General features: G+C 47.1%; 1 protein-coding gene across 6 annotated transcripts in view; it reads right to left on the minus strand.

The window, feature by feature from the left end:
• Nucleotides 1-5,333: 5,333 nt before the first annotated feature.
• Nucleotides 5,334-15,794, minus strand: part of Tcf7 (transcription factor 7) — a 31,238-nt gene continuing 20,777 nt past the window's right edge. Inside the window, exons 4-12 of one of the 6 annotated variants that reach the window (XM_031351607.1) lie at nucleotides 14,944-15,055; nucleotides 13,989-14,079; nucleotides 11,738-11,830; nucleotides 10,762-10,881; nucleotides 9,997-10,159; nucleotides 9,778-9,885; nucleotides 9,264-9,312; nucleotides 8,110-8,182; nucleotides 5,334-7,021 (exon numbers count right to left, since the gene is read on the minus strand). In XM_031351607.1, coding sequence (XP_031207467.1) covers nucleotides 6,724-7,021; nucleotides 8,110-8,182; nucleotides 9,264-9,312; nucleotides 9,778-9,885; nucleotides 9,997-10,159; nucleotides 10,762-10,881; nucleotides 11,738-11,830; nucleotides 13,989-14,079; nucleotides 14,944-15,055 — 1,107 coding nt within the window. In that variant the 3' untranslated portion in view covers nucleotides 5,334-6,723. Of the gene's footprint in view, nucleotides 7,045-8,109; nucleotides 8,183-9,263; nucleotides 9,313-9,777; nucleotides 9,886-9,996; nucleotides 10,160-10,761; nucleotides 10,882-11,737; nucleotides 11,831-13,988; nucleotides 14,080-14,943; nucleotides 15,056-15,794 lie in introns of all 6 variants that reach the window. The other 5 variants (XM_031351610.1, XM_031351608.1, XM_031351609.1 and 2 more) reach the window with 5 other exon arrangements.

The following is a 15,794-nucleotide window of genomic DNA, read 5'->3' on the forward strand; positions in this document are numbered from 1 at the left end:
TTGCGTCACCCTGAGAGCACTGGGAATTTTAGATGCACACCACGTTTGGCTCCCATTTGTTTTCTACACATTTTACATATAGTAAAAATACTATAAGATGTCTATCATCTTGTTTTAGTCTGGTTCTGCCATCTTTGTAAGATGTTCTTTACATTTTTTTTTTTTTTTTTTTTTTTTTTTTTTTTTTTTTTTTTTTTTTTTTTTTGTTCTTTACATTTGAAACCTTTGTTAAAATATTAAAAAATACAGCCAAGTACTGGTGGCACATGCCTTTAATTCCAGAACTCAGAAATCAGAGACAGGCAGATCTCTTGCAAGTTTGAGGCCAACCTGGTCTAAAGGGAGTTCTAGGATAGCCACAGCTAAATAGAAAAACAAAAAGAAAAAATAAATAGAGCCTATGAGATGGCTGAGTAGATAAAAGCGCTTGTCCGCAAGGCTGATGAAATGAGTTTGATCCTAGGAGACTACAGAATGCCACTTGCATGCATGACACAAAAGCACCCCACTACACACACTAATAAACATTTTAAAATAGCCAGATGGTAGTGGCACACACCCTTTTAATACCAGACTCAGGAGGCAGACAGTGGGGATCTCGTGGAGTTTGTGGCCAGCCTGGTCTATAGAACTAGTTCCAAGACAGCAAGGTTACACAAAGAAACCCAGTCTAGAAAAACAACAAACTCTTCCCTCCACCACCAAAAAAAAAAGTAAAATGTATATGAAAATAAAATAGGTCAAAAAGTAGAAAATATTTTTTTGGTAGACCATTGTCATCCATCAAGATTCTGAAGAAATTTAAGCCCCTACCCCACCCCATTGTTTTTGTTTGGGAGAAAGAAGGAAGGTGTTAGTTAGCTGGAGTATTTCACTTGCTAGTTACAGTTATAATAAACACATTTACCCAGCTTTGTAACCCTGCTTGTGTCAGGAAAAACCTAAGTCTTTACTAAAGGTCTAGGATTACTGTTACATATCGTGTTTATAAAGGAAGTGTTAATTTACAGGAAAAAGCCTGTCAATGAGCCTTTTTTGAGACCGGGTGGGGAAATGCGAGGTCTTGCTATATGGCCCAGGCTGATCTCAACTCATGGCCATAGAAGTCTTACCCTAGCATCTCTAAGGGCTGGAATTGCGGTGTGTGAGGTTGGGGAGTGTTAGCATTGGCTTCATGCTGCTTTGATTTGAGATTTAGTAAGCTCAGGATTTTGTGAGATTGGCAGTAGGAGTAGGAACATCACTATCCGTATTAAAAAGATGGAGTGATCAGAGAATATACTTGAGTCTGTGTTCTCTCCTTGACTTTCCTGATGGCTCTTAGATATCTCTCACTATATAAAATATTGCTATATTGGCTCATATCAAACTTTTATTTGCCAAGAAGCTAAATTCTTTCTGCTCAGTAGTCTCAACATGATTCCTATTCTTTTAGACAAATGAAAAATCATAGGATTCAGATTAATAGATCTGATAGCTTATCTGAGGGAAAATTGGCAGTTTGTGTCCACTATTCACCAAACAGGTTCTAGGTCTGGTGTTGAGTCCTTTTCCATGCTGGCAGTGGGATCTGTGCCTCCCCATTATCCCGCTTCCTATCAGGTACTCATTTCTTTACTTGTGTGTTCATATGTTCGTAAGTATGCATATGTTGAAGTCAAAGGACAACCTTCAGGAATTGGTTCCCCCCTTCCATACATAATGTGGGACCTGGGGGTTGAACTCAAGTTGTCATACTTGGCAGCACTTTTACCAGCTGACCTATCTTGCCAGCCCTCATTTCTTTTTTTTTTTTGTTTTTTGTTTTGGTTTTTTCGAGACAGGGTTTCTCTGTGTAGTCCTAGCACTGTACTGGAACTCACTGTGTAGACCAGGCTGGCCTCAAACTCGGAAATCCGCCAGTCTCTGCCTCCCAAGTGCTGGGATTAAAGGTGTGTGCCACCACCATCTGGCCCTCATTTCTTTAATATGTCTACCAAATGTTTTCCAGGCTCTCACCCATTCTTCATAGCAGCTAGATCTTGTTCTTCAGGGGTGCATTACACTTTGCTTCTTTCCTCCCTTATCTTTCTTTCATTAGTTTGAAGACAGTCTAGGTTGTCCTGAAACTTGATATGTAGGCCACCACTGCACTGCTCCTTCCCCCTTTTAAACATGACATGAAGGCTGACTTGAGGCTGGAGTCTTGCCTCTACTGCTTCAATCTTGCAGGTTCTGCTACAGCTTTAGCCTTTCGGTCTGTTTTTGTGATAGTTGACCCAGGACTTGTAGGCCACGTGATGGCAGGGCTTATTTACTGTTACTTAGCAGCACTGTTCCTCTATAAGGATCAGAAGCGAGAAACCTCAAGAAGTACATGAGTTAGGTGCTGAATGAGAATGAGGGGAAGCTCATAGTCTTGTATTTGAACCCAGGTTTTTTTTTTCTTCGAGACAGGGTTTCTCTGTATAGCCCTGGCTGTCCTGAAACTCACTCTGTAGACCAAGCTGGCCTCAAACTCAGAAGTCCGCCTGCCTCTGCCTCCCAAGTGCTGGGATTAAAGGCGTGCGCCACCACCGCCCGGCTGAATCCAGGGGTTTGTATATGCCAGGCAAGTACTCTACCAATGGAGCTACATCCCCAGACAGGGAACTTGTTCTTGAGCAACCTTTAGGCTTAATTGGGGGAATGCATTTTATAGTGTCAGATTGTTTGTCAGCTAGACCTGTGGAATGTCAAATTTTGTCTGTACCCATACAAAGTGCATGGCTGTCACCTACAATGGTGCTTTTCAATACTTCAAGCTTCCTGAGACCGTTTGGCCTGTCAGCTTTAATTTACTCATACAGCTCCTCCAGTCTCTCCCCCCAACACACCCCCCACACACTAAGGATTTGATCCCAAGACCTTGTGTGTATTAGTTCTGCTAATGAACAACATCCTTAGCTCTCCTAATTCTCATACCCTAAAAGAAAGTTACCTTGGAAGCATAGTAGTATCTTCACAGATTTTATTTTAAAAATTGTATAATTGTGTGCAAAAACATGTATATTAAGGCGGTCATAATATGAAGGTCAGAGGACAACTTAATCATTTCTCACCAGATTATGCTTGGCAGCAAATTCTTTACCTGTTGAATCAACAGGACATTTTTATTGAGGTGCAGGGTCTCACTATGTACGTGAAGACCTTGAACCTTGAATCCTATGGAGTGTTGTTAGTATTACTGACTTTAAACTCCTACAGCCATAAGAGCTTTCTCCCATCCTGTGCTCCTCCCTCAGGTAGCCAAGGCTAACTTCTAGCTCAGTGTATATCCTTGTTTGTATGTTCACCTCCAAAGTTTTGTGATAGGATTGGAAGCCCTAAGGAACTTTAAGAAAGCTCTGAAGAGACCCAGGGAAACTAGTCTAGCCTTCCTAACCACAGAGAAAAAGTCATCTGAGCTTTATGTAGTTAATTTAGGGTCTTAAATTCTTTGATACAGATCTGGTAAGTTGGATTTGACATGGTCTTGTAATTCTTGCCCCTTCTGTCTTCTGATGATCAGAGGCAGGAAAGGGCAGAATGTAAAGTGCTTGCATTACTTTGTATGAGGCTAGGCCTTCCCATCCTTTTGTTTCCTAAACATAGATAGGCAGAGATTTGGCTTGGGCTTCCACACCCAAAAGGAACATGAGATATCTCAAGAGTCCAGTTGGGCTGGAGAGATGACTTGGTGGTTAAGAGCACTGACTGCTCTTCCAGAGGTCATGAGTTCAGTTTGCAGCAACCACATGGTGGCTCACAACCGTCTGGGATCTGTAACTAGTAATGGGATCTAATGGCTTCTTCTGGTCTCTCTGAAGGTAGCAACAATGTACTCACATGAAATAAGTAAATCTGGGCTCGGAGAAGGGGGAAACTTCTGCCTTCAAAATGGGAGACATTGCTTCAGTTGAAGCCTTGATAGCTTGCAGGGCTCAGCTCGCTCTTTGTCCATTCAGCACAGAATGGGAAGTGGTGGTAGTAGAGGGGAGCAATTAAGATACTATATTGCAGGAAAATCCTAATTATTGTCCTGGAATGGGTCACAAAAGCTAGGGGGATCTTTTGTTTTTTGAGACAGGGTTTCTCTGTGTAGCCCTGGCTGTCCTGGAACTCACTCTATCAACTAGGCTGCCCTTGAACTCAGAAATCCACCTGCCTCTGCCTCCCAAGTGCTGGGATTAAAGGCATATGCCACCACTGCGCAGCTGCTAGGGGAGATCTTGTCCTCTAATGTCTTAGGAACTTGGGTTGGTTCTTGGCTTGCTGTGTGATGAGATTAGTGTGGTATTTGAAGTTGAACTCTACATTCTCAAGTCCCTATGACCTCCTAAGGTCTCAGGAATGTAGTGCTGTGAATTGGGAGGATTCAAATTTTGGTTTTAGAGTCTGTTTTTCTAAAGGGTTGTTTTAATTCTAAACAAAGTTGCCAATGTCTTCTCCCCACCAGACACACATCACGCTCTGCACTCCACAAAGAGTGTATTGTTCATGTACCCAGTGTACTCTAAAGGATACACTAGATCAGATACAAACCCCCAACTTGCACCTGGTAAGAATATAAGGTCTTTTTGTTGCATTTCAACATCTAGGCCCACAGCCAGAGCAGAATTCTTTAAAATGGAACAAATGCAAATGTTCAGAGTGCCTGGTTGTCTTTAATGTCCTCCCAGAAAAAGGTTAAAGTCCAAGATTTCAGTTTCCAGTGTCCTATCTAAGGGGTTTGGGAACTAAAAGCTGCAGTGCAGGATACTTGTCTGGTGGCTGTCCTGGAACTTCGTATCTAATGGCTGACCTACTGAGGTAGTGTTCATACCATCATGATAGCACTCTAGTGAGGCACACAGTGCACTTTAACATGGTGTACTTGCATCTAAAAAAGTCAGTCCTAAGAATCGAGCAGTCTTTGTATAGGACTTCTATTTAATCAAATTTTAAGACTGGACTGCATATTTTTCTTCTCTCTGTCCTTAGAGGAAAGTAGACCTGAAAACATTTCAGGTTGGACTGCTGAGTGTCTGAATGGTGACTACCAGCTAACTCACTGGTGCACAAGGGTAAGGGGAGTAGGTCGCCTGCCTTGATTGCAGTGTCAGGATTAAATGCAGAGCTCATCTGTGGCGATAGGACCAAGCCCCTGTCAAGAGATACTGATTGTGAGTTTTGATTTTTGCAGTTTGGTAATCTTAGAATCTTTGTTCATACTAAAGGATACACTCCAGGTTTTGTGATAGAAAAAGAACAGGTGCTGGGAACCAAACCCTGGTTCTCTCAAGAGCAGCAGTGCTAAGCCATCTCACTTAATTCAAACAGCTAATTACTCAGTCTTTGAAAAAACAAGTAAAAAGAATCTTTATTCTCATGGTTAAAAAAGCTTTTCTATGGTAATGCATTACAATACAAAAATATTTTGGATACAACAGTTTTTCTTTTTGAGAAAAGATCTGCTATACAGCCCTGGTTGTCCTGGAACTCACAGAGGTCCCCCTGCCTCTTGTCTTCCCAAGTGCTGGGATTATAGGTGCATACTACCACACTTTCTCAAGACTTTACACTAGAAACATGATCTTTGGATTGAGAAATGAGTGATTAGAGTAGGAACTAAAGGGTTTTTTGTTTTGTTTCTGTGTGGAATACTTGGACAACCCCTTTTTGTTTTCTTTGGATTCAGGCTATATACAGTGAGAATGCAAAAAAAAAAAAAGTTAAGTTAAAACAAACCAAAAAACTTGTTTTTCAAGGCTCAGGGTTAAGTTTGGCTCAAAAAGAGTTTCTAAAATGTGGCAAGGAACCATGTCCTCCACAGAGAGGTTTTATGGGCTCCTTGCTTTAGTAGTAACAGATCTCTTCGTGTAGCCCCAGAGAGAAACTGAAGCTGGCCGGTTCTCAATGCTGAAAGATGGGCTCTGGCTATTGGGGGATTTGGGATTTGCCCTCTCACAGATACCCAGGAGCTGACTCAGCTGGCACAGATGAGCTGGAAATGGAACTGGGAAAAGCATTATAGGGATGGGTGCACGCTGGATTTAGGCCAACTTTAATTTATTGACTGTAGTTTTGAATGCTGGTGAGCTCAGAAAAGACTGAAATGAAAGCTGATGACTGCCCACCAGTAGGTAGGTTGGTGTTCTGTTGCCAAGGTGGAAAGGCCTAAATGTAGCCTATTCTCTCCTCTTGCAAGCTCCTGAGAACACAGTAAGACGCTTCCTCCGGCCCAGCTTATGAACAGCAGCTGTTTTTTGTAAACAGAGCTTCTCAGTTTGCTTAAGAGAGAAGCATTGTGGCTGGTCAATCACAGAGTTATTTTGTGTGACAAACCAGGTAGGTATTCTTGGTCCAAGAAGTATTGGGGAAGGTGTGGCAGAGGGCAGGAGAAGCATTTGTAGAGTAGGCAACTGAAGAAGTCAGTCCAGCCCATCTGACCTACAGCAAAAACAAAACCTAGGACAATAGGGATGTCCAGCCAGCAATAAGAACAAATATGGCTGTCATAGGCAGCAGGATCCCCTTAAGATGATACAGCTACATAGATCTGATCTCCCACCTCTTGAATTTATGGCCCCTGGTTCAGGGAGTTGTGCAGCCTTTGTAATCTTCACCACCTTAAGAGGACCCCTAGCTGGTTCCTGGTTCCAAGGGAGCTGGTCATGTTGCCTCCTGAGTTAGGGGTGGGCCCCTGGAGCAAGCCAGGTGTTCTGTGCCTAACAACCAAGGTTGTTAGGCTGCCTGTCTCTGAGATTCTTGTTGCTGTATTTGTGTACTCTGGAGGGTGCTGTGGGGGATCTTTGGAGATTTAGGGGCTGGAAGAGTAAGAGCTGCAGAGCGACCTGAGAATGTTGGTGCTGGCTCCACTGTGCTAGCAAGCAGTTCTGTGGGGAAGGAGGGCAGTAGAAGATACGAGGGTGAGTCCTGGGGAGCTGGGGACCGGGGACAGCCTAGAGCACTGTCATTGGAAGGAACGGGGCTGGGGCAGCGGCCTTCTCCGGGTAAGTACCGAATGCATTTCTTTTTCCTCCTAGGAATAGTGAAGAGAGTTATCTGTAAACAGAGGGTGAATCCATAGTCACACATCACAACCAGAAAAAGCCTGTCCTTGAACAGGTCTGGCTAACCACTTTATCCTCTCTCCATGCCCAAGGAAACTATATGCCCTTCTTTCAGCCCCACCTGGCCCAGACCTAGGACAAGTGCAATTACATAGTACAGCCACAAGGTGGCAGGAGGAATCGTGTGTAGGCCTGTGGGCTACTTCTGTTTTCCAGTGGAACCATCTCTTAGACTGGGTCTTTGAGCTACTGTTCAATGTATACTTGCAGGGATTAGATAGGCATTATTAAGGCAAGGTTGACTGTGATGCTTGTGAGCAAACTTGGTTCTCACAACCAGGCTAATAGAAGAAATACAAAATAACTTATTAATAACTAGCTCTAGCACTTTGGGGGAGGTTTGTCTTTTGCGCTTTGTTTTAGACAGGGTCTCCCTGTGGTTCTGGCTGGCCTATCTCAGCCTCCTGAGTGCGAGGGTTCCGGTGTACACCTGTCCCCAGCCACACATGGATGGAATAGGACCTCTTCTAGGAGTGGAGTCTCCATTTCCTATTGTGAGCACAATACACATACACTTCTTTCCTCCTTGCTCTCGCATGCTTCTCTGTCTCTCTTTGGTATTAGATTTAAGATGGTGATCAGACTATTTCTAGGAGTCTCTGATACCATCACCTTGTATCTCTTAAGCAGGAATTCTATTTTAAAGAAATGAGGGAGTTTGTGGAACTTAATCACTTCAGAGCTAGGAGTAGGGGCTTCAGCTATCTAAATGTGTGACAGATTTGTTTCCTAAGGTAAGGATTTGGTAAATCTGGCTGGTACCAGACCTACCTTTGCTTATGTATGTCTCTCCCTTTCTACTTCTCTCACCTTGACCAGTCATCTCCACAAGCTGTGTTCAATATTCACTTGTATTCTTAGGAGTCATGGGTTCTGTTCTCTACAGGGCTTGCTAAGGGACTGAGGGACCAAAGGAAGGGCTGCAGACCCAGCAGAACATGTGCAATAAGGGAAGCAGCTTGAAGCAAAGGGAGAATGATGGTGGGGACAAACCCACCTGCAGGGACCACACCAATCCGTCTGCTGGTTGAGGCCAAAGCGAGCACGACATTTCTTAGGCGAGCCAGGGTCTGCTCACACCCATGCCAGAGGGGCAGAACAAGGCAGAGGGCGAGCAGGCAGGCAGCAGGGCAGAACAGGGCCCAGAAAGAAGAGGTAACATCAGTGTTAGCCAGTTACAGACTCCCCATAGCCCCCACAGGCAGAATGGACCTTCCCAGGGGAAGCCTTAGGACCCAGAGCAAGGGGTGAGAAAAGGCAGTGGGAAGAGTGATGGAGTGTGGAGGTGCTCTTCATGCTGTCCTCCCTTTCCCTTGGCTGATCATCCTTCTAGCTCGAGGCTCCAGAACTGCACAGGGGGCCTTTAGGGCTTCTACATTTTCCATGTTGGGGCTATCCTCTTCACCCAACTACCTGCATGTCTTACGCAGTTTTTCTTCACTCTTGAAAATGTACCATCTTCCTCTGGCCCACATTCCTCATAAGGCTAAAGGTATATGTAGCATAATTATACCTAATGTTCCACACTTACAGATGGAAAGAAAGGCCTATTCTATCCTCAGAGAAAGGCCTAGGAAATTTTTTCCTGTCCTGTTCCAGTCCTAGGCTCCAGCTTTTCTGTAAGGGAGCAACACAGCTGAGAATGCACATCATAGTCTGTCATCTAAATTATCAGGATTGGGGACAAGAATAAGGCCTATAGTAGGATGGGTTCTCTGGGCTCTCTGCAGCACTGTGCATTGCCATGAGAAATGAGAACTAACTAGTGATGAAGAAATCGCCTTGTACCTGTCAGCAGGCTATGTAATTACTCTTGGGTCCTGGCTAACATTTTGGTTTAGACACAGAACTAATTTTATGATCAGTTCCTTTCTCATTAGCTTTTCTGGTAGAACCTAGCTGTGAGCAGGGCTGGCTGGCAAAGGTGGCATAGGGGTATATCATGTGCTTCTGTTGGTCCATTCCCACAATTAAGCTGTTCCTTGCATGGGATTAGACTTAAGAGATGCAGCTTTGTTTCCAGAGGGCTCAGGCACTGAAGATCTGTGGCCGAGTATTCCACCCTACCCTCTGGGCCGGGCCAGAGCAGGGCTGCTCTTGAAATGGGAATGTGGAAAGGAACCTCTCTATATTACTGAAGCAAGGCCTCACCTGTGGTGGATTCTTGATGCTTTTCCCTTGACCGCCTCTTCTTCTTTCCCTGCAAGAACAAGAGAGATGGTTGGTTCTGGGAGGTAGATTGTGGCCTGTCTGCAGCCTATTGCCTCTAGGATATAGACTTCTTCTACTTGGGGATTCCTCTTTCTTGACTTTAGTTCTTGTAAGGCTACAGTAGACAAGGTACAATTAGGGGTTCCTCCCTCTCTCAATCTTATCTCCCATTTGAGTATAGGAGTTCCAGGCCCCTTCCTTCCCCTTCTCATGTAGCCAAACTAATAATACTGAGCAACAGCTCCATACGTGAATACATTCTGGAATGGAGAACCATCTTTAAGGGAAGTTGCTTAAGCTTTCTTCTTATATAGTCAAGGGGAGTCTTGGGCTTTCTGTGTTACTTTGCCTATACTGTCAAGACAAATTCCCCTTCCTGTGTTGAGGTTGTTGTTTTGGGTATGATATCTCAAGGGTTCCCCCACCCACCCTTGGTGTATTGCTAGCCACTTACGTAGTTATCCCGTGCTGACCAGCCTGGGTATAATTGCATGTGCAGCTGCCTTTCCTTGCGGGCCAGTTCATAGTACTTGGCCTGCTCTTCTCGGGATAGTGCGTGCCACTGCAACAGGAAAGTGGGGCAGATGGGATGCATCAGGAAATTAGGAAGTCATACCAGGGTGAAAGGTTTGGAGGCGGTCCCTGCCAGCCCACTTGCCAGTGGCCTCCTCACCCTGCGGCCTAGGATCTGGTTGATGGCAGCACTCTCCTTGAGTGTGCACTCTGCAATGACCTTGGCTCTCATCTCCTTCATGTAAAGCATGAAAGCATTGAGGGGCTTCTTGATGATTGGCTTCTTAGCCTCCTTCTCTGCCTTGGGTTCTGCCTGTGTTTTCCTGAGGTACACAACCATGTTATATGACTTGGGAAGTAGCCTCCCCCTTCTGCCCCTCCACCCCCTTACCCCCAGCAGTGAATATAACCCAATGCCACCACTTTTTGTTCTTTGGAGACAGGGCTTCTCTGTGTATCCCTGGCCATCCTGGAACTCACTGTGTCAAACAGGCTAGTATCGAACCTAGAGATCCGCCTGCCTCTGCCTCCCAAGTGCTGGGGCTAAAGGCCAGCTCCACCACTCTTGATATAGTAGAATTTTCTCACTGTCTCACATGAGTGAGCAGAGAGTAACTGTTCCTTTTAAGAAAATTGTAGCCAAGTGGGAAAAGCACACAGAGACTCATCCCCTTCCTTCTTGGCTCAAAAAATTTTTTTGTTCCTTATCCTTCCCCAACCACTCTTGCTTTTGACGATTACAAAAGTAATCCTGGTCAATGCCAGAGCCACAGAACAGCTGGGCAGGGCCATCCAGGCAGTCCATTGAGGTGCCAGGAAGGGGGCCTTGGACCTGGTGGGAGGCATGTGCTGGTTGACCAGACCACTCTGTTTACCTGTCCGGCTCACACCTTGCCCCTTCCTCCCAGCCTATAGGTTAACTCACAGGTTTCTGTCATATGGCTGCAGCTCCTGCTTCCCTGAGGAGGGCACAATGGCTGGGTGAGGGATGGCTGCTGGGTGTCCAGGTACACCAGATCCCAGCATCAAGGAGGGGTGGGTGAACCTGAAGGCAGGAGGAAAGCGGTACTAAACCAGACATTTGGGCTAGACTTTGAACACATATGGAGATCCCTGCACAGAGGACATAACCGACAGATACTTTATACTCATTGGTCTGGACACTGGTACACATATATGTACGCACAGATACTGCAAAGACTCACGTGTTAGTCAGATGGCTATTAACCCTGCCCTCCCTTATGAACAAGCTTGTTCTTATGGCTACCTGTGGACCTGTTTGCTCTCCACGTCAGTCCCCCAGGCTCCCCTCTCACAACAGACTGACTTTTTTTGCTTCCCACAATCCTCTTTGACCATCATGCCTGGTTGGGGGGCTCCTTAAAGCTTGTCTTCAGCCCAGCTGACCCACTCTGCTGTTGCTGCTGTATCTCTACCTCCTAATCATGGCATGTCTAGTGCTAGGTCTGTCATTAATGAGCTAAACAAAGGGGCACACATGTATACCCTCACCCCCAACCCCTCTTCTCTGCTACTGTGTGGAGACTAAGAATCCTGAGCAGGTAGGCAGGCAGGCCCTAGGGCACAGCACTATCTAAAAGGTACTGCCTTGGCTTGGGCAGAGCTCAGAGGATGCCCCAGCAAGGGTGAGCAGTAGAGCTGAATTAGCCACATATACACTGCTGTCTTGGCTGCTCTGGAATGCTCTGTCCAGTGTGTCTTAGGCTGAGACTTCTTGTTGAATCCTCAGGCACAGAACAGCATGGGACTCCAAAGTTACAGACAGACAGATGGACAAACAACTAACACAGGGTAAGCACTGGCCTGAACACAGCCCTGTGTGGGCATTGAAGCCTGGGCAACAGGAAGCAGGAGCCTGGCTGCGGGGATCAGGGACTCACCTGGGATAGGGGGCGCCAGGGGCTGCAGTGGGGGCAGGGAAGTGCTGTCTATATCCGCAGGAAGGGGACAGGGGGTAGAGAGGAGGGCTGGGCCTGTGGTTGGGAGAGACAGCTGTTAACCGTCTGACTGCTAGCCAGACATGGGGAAGGACTTTTGTGCCTTGTGTTTTGGGACTCATACACAGTGCTGCATGTATCTGGTAGCCTTCTCCCAGGGTTGATATCTGTATCCTTTCTACTGACACTGTCTGCTTTGCTCTTCTGCCCCAATTTGCCTGCTTCAACTTTTTTTTTTTCCAAGACAGGGTTTCTCTGTATAGCCCTGGCTGTTCTGGTCCTAGAACAGACCAGGCTGGCCTCGAACTCCCAAGTGAAATCCGTCTGCCTCTGCCTCCCAAGTGCTGGGATTAAAGGCATGTGCCGTCACTACCACCCGGCGTTTTGTTTTTGTTTTGTTTTTTCTGCTTCAACTCTTTTTTTTTCTTTTTTTGGTTTTTCGAGACAGGGTTTCTCTGTGTAGCCTGGCTGTAGTCTACTCACTCTGTAGACCAGGCTGGCCTTGAACTCAGAAGTCCACCTGCCTCTGCCTCTCAAGTGCTGGGGTTAAAGGTGTGCGCCACCACCACCCAGCCTGCTTCAACTCTTTTTTTTTTTTAAAGATTTTGTTTATTATATGAAAGTACAGTGTAGCTGTCTTCAGACACACCAGAGGGCATCAGATCTCATTACAGATGGTTGTGAGCCACCATGTGGTTGCTGGGATTTGAACTCAGGACCTTCAGAAGAGCAGTCAGTGCTCTTTACTGCTGAGCCATCTCTCCAGCCCCTGCTTCAACTCTTAAGTTTTATTCTTTTCTCATGTGTATGAGCGTTTGGCCTGCATGTACGTCTGTGAACCATATACATGCCTGGTGCTCTAGGAGCTCCACAGAAGGGTTTGGTTCCCAGCACCCACGTGGTGGATCCAATCCCTTCTGTGGATTGGATCCACCACGTGGGTGCTGGGAACCAAACCCTAGGTCCTCTGGGAGAACAGCCAGTTCTCTTAACTGCTGAGCCATCTCCTCACAGCTGCTACTTCAACTTAAAAGCCCAGGGGCCTCAAGGAGAATGAAGGTGTCTCTCTGGGCTCCTATAGTTCCAAACCAAGACAGTGTTAACAGTGCTTCATAACTGCAGGCTTCTTGCCTGCTTGTCCACTGGCAGACTTTTATTTTGAAAGGGCAAAAATCTAAGGTCACCATCAGCCCCAGCAGTGTTTCTCTGGCACCCAGGTTCCTTGCTAGCACATATAGGGCTCAGCACAGGCAGTGAGAATGTTCCATGTCTCACCCAGCAGTAGCTAAGGACACAGAGCTACCCCCTTCTCTGGAGGCTCAGATTTCCTGGTCTTTGGAGCTGCAGGCCTAAGGGACTTAAGAGGCTGTCCAAAGAGTTGCCTGTTGAGAGCACTGGCCTGGCACCACAGGCTGAGCGCTGAGTTCCACCTTGGTCCTGGGATAGGCTGACTTGTATTCAGAATGGCACTTTGTCCCAAACACTCTGAAATGGAGGAATGTGCTGATCATGGATAAGAAGCGGGTGGAACAAACAGGGCAGGTAGGCCCAGGTTGAAAGTTTGCCTTTCACTGCCTTCTTGGGAAGACAGTCTTTCCTGCTGCTAGTTAGAGACCTACTCAGGTCACACTGTGGCTAATGAGTAAAAGGCAGGCCAGTGGCCTGTTGAGACCTGATTCTAGCTGAAACCAGACTCTGGCCATCCGTGAGGCCCGGTCCAGCCTTAGTAGACCTTTCCAGTAGGCTGGTCACAAGTGTGGCTCAAGCAAGCACCAGAGACCAGGAAGGGTCCCATTCTTCATACAGCTCCACCAAGGCTGGGAAAGACTAGCAGCACACAGGCTATTGCACCAGGAAGTTGCCTGCCTGCCTGCCTACCAGGCAGCTGTGAGAGGCAGTAGCCTCTCCTTGGTGTGGTTTACACCACCTGCTTGCTCAGGTCCAACTGTGCTCCTCATCTTCTGGAGAATTCATTGTAGCAGGGTTGAGACCAGTAGTCAGCATTCCTGCCTCCCTAAAGGAGGTATGTCAAGCTCCCTGGGGAATGCACACAGTCACAAGGATTGCTAGCTCAGAGCTAGGTTAGCCTACAGCTGCTGGCTACAGAGCTGGCAGCTCGGGTCTCACAAGCTGGGTAGAGGAGGAGCATGGGAGGGCAGATACAGTGTTCCTTTTTCTCTGGGCCCACACTTACCAGCTCACAGTATGGGGGAGCTGTCCCATGCTGCCTGAGGTCAGAGAATAGAATCCAGAGAGATCGGGGGTCTGCAGCGGCCTGTGAACTCCTGTAGTGCAAAGGGACAAGTAAGCGTGTCGCCCTGACCTGGAAGTTGAAACAGTTACTATTCCTTGGAGCCTTCTATAGAGGCTTTAATATCCCCCTCTTCCTTTTACTAGAGGCCCAGAATCAGCTGGTTTATGAGAACTACCCTAGGGTAATAACAATACCATCTGACAAACCACAGGAGCCGGGGCAGAGGTGCTCGGTGACTTGCCTTAGGACACTGGTTGGACAGAGGCAAAGCTTGGAGTCCCTGGGGAATGAGAGGCCAAACCTCACCAGTTCCTGTTGCATGGCTGCTCTGCCTTTAGGGCCTCTGCTTAGAACTCTTTGAGTAGAAGGCAGCCCCCAGCCTAGAAGAACCTGGCCTGAGGAGCCCCAGGGTTGAGTCAGCAGGTTTCCCACAGCTGACAATGGTGGATTTCAGAATGACTTTGGCTGAGGCTGAGGTGAATCAGCCATCACAACCACCACTTTCCATTTTCTCACTGGGGGGAAAGGCCTTGAGTTTTACAGCTGCAGCAATGCACAGAGGTTGCTCTTACACTGCAGCAGAGAACCAGCAGCCTCCCATTCTGATTGGTTCCTCCTCCCTGTGCTCTCAGACTCGGTCCCTTTCTGACGGTTTATAAAAAATCCTCCAAGGCAGGATCTTGTTTTGTAGCCCAGGCTGGCTTCAAACTTTCAATCCTCCTGCCTCTCCCTACCACTCCCGGTTCCTTTCTGACCTTTTCTTTGGGCCCTGGGTTTGCAAAGTCCCAGATTTTTCTGTTATAAAATGTGGGCCAGCCTATGTGGCTTCAGAAGCCCCAGGAGCTTGGACCATAAGTTCCCACCTTGGTGGCCTTTTCCCATCCCTGACCCATACCTTGCTTCTGGCTGATGTCCGCTGGTGCAGGGGTGGGGTGTGGACTGCTGAAATGTTCATAGAGTGGAGAAAGTTGGGGGACGCCATGTGGGGGTTGACCGGGCTTGTTATGCTGGAAAAGGACCAGAAGGCTGGTGAACATGAAGCATTCTTGGGCAGGGGGATGCAAGGGTCAGAGCATGCAGAATTTCAGTGAACTCTGTGGTCATCTTGGCAATCAAAAATGACAAGCTTATGGGAAGAGGGCACTCTACACTCCTTGTGTCCTGTGGCACTGTTTTCCTGCCTCCCAATCTTGCAGACTGACTATGCAGTCCCACCTCCTAGGGAGCCTCTCCTGGGAAACTGTGTTATCCTGTCCAGAAGTCCTCCTGACCTCCTGGTTCTATCAAGTCCAATGGCTGTCTGCAGCCTTTTCCTCTACAGCTCCCAGACTGTCTCACCTGAACTCTAATGGCATGTGTTGGCACGGAGGAGGAACCTCCTTTGGCCCCTGACTTGGGTGAGGTCAGGTGGTACCTGGCTCCCTCCAGGGACAGTCTGTCCAGACATCATTCTTCTGATTTCTTAAGCACTGCAGGACTTACTTTTCACAGTCAAATGGTTCTATGTCAAGAGATGACTCAGCAGGCCGAGAGAGCTCACAGCCCAGCCACAAGGAGTCGCTGCCAGGCCTGGTGTGCATGCCCTTGCAGGCCAGAGTTCTGTGGATCTATCGACAACCAAGGCTCAGCTTCCACCCAGACAAGCTTGTCTGTTGAAATGCTATTGGCTGAGAGCACACAGGAGTGACTGCTCACCATGGCACAGAAGGAAGAAATGAGACATCTTGGAACAAGACAGTAAGAGAA

Source organism: Mastomys coucha, unplaced genomic scaffold, assembly GCF_008632895.1.
Source record: "Mastomys coucha isolate ucsf_1 unplaced genomic scaffold, UCSF_Mcou_1 pScaffold5, whole genome shotgun sequence".
Taxonomy (NCBI): Eukaryota; Metazoa; Chordata; class Mammalia; order Rodentia; family Muridae; genus Mastomys; species Mastomys coucha.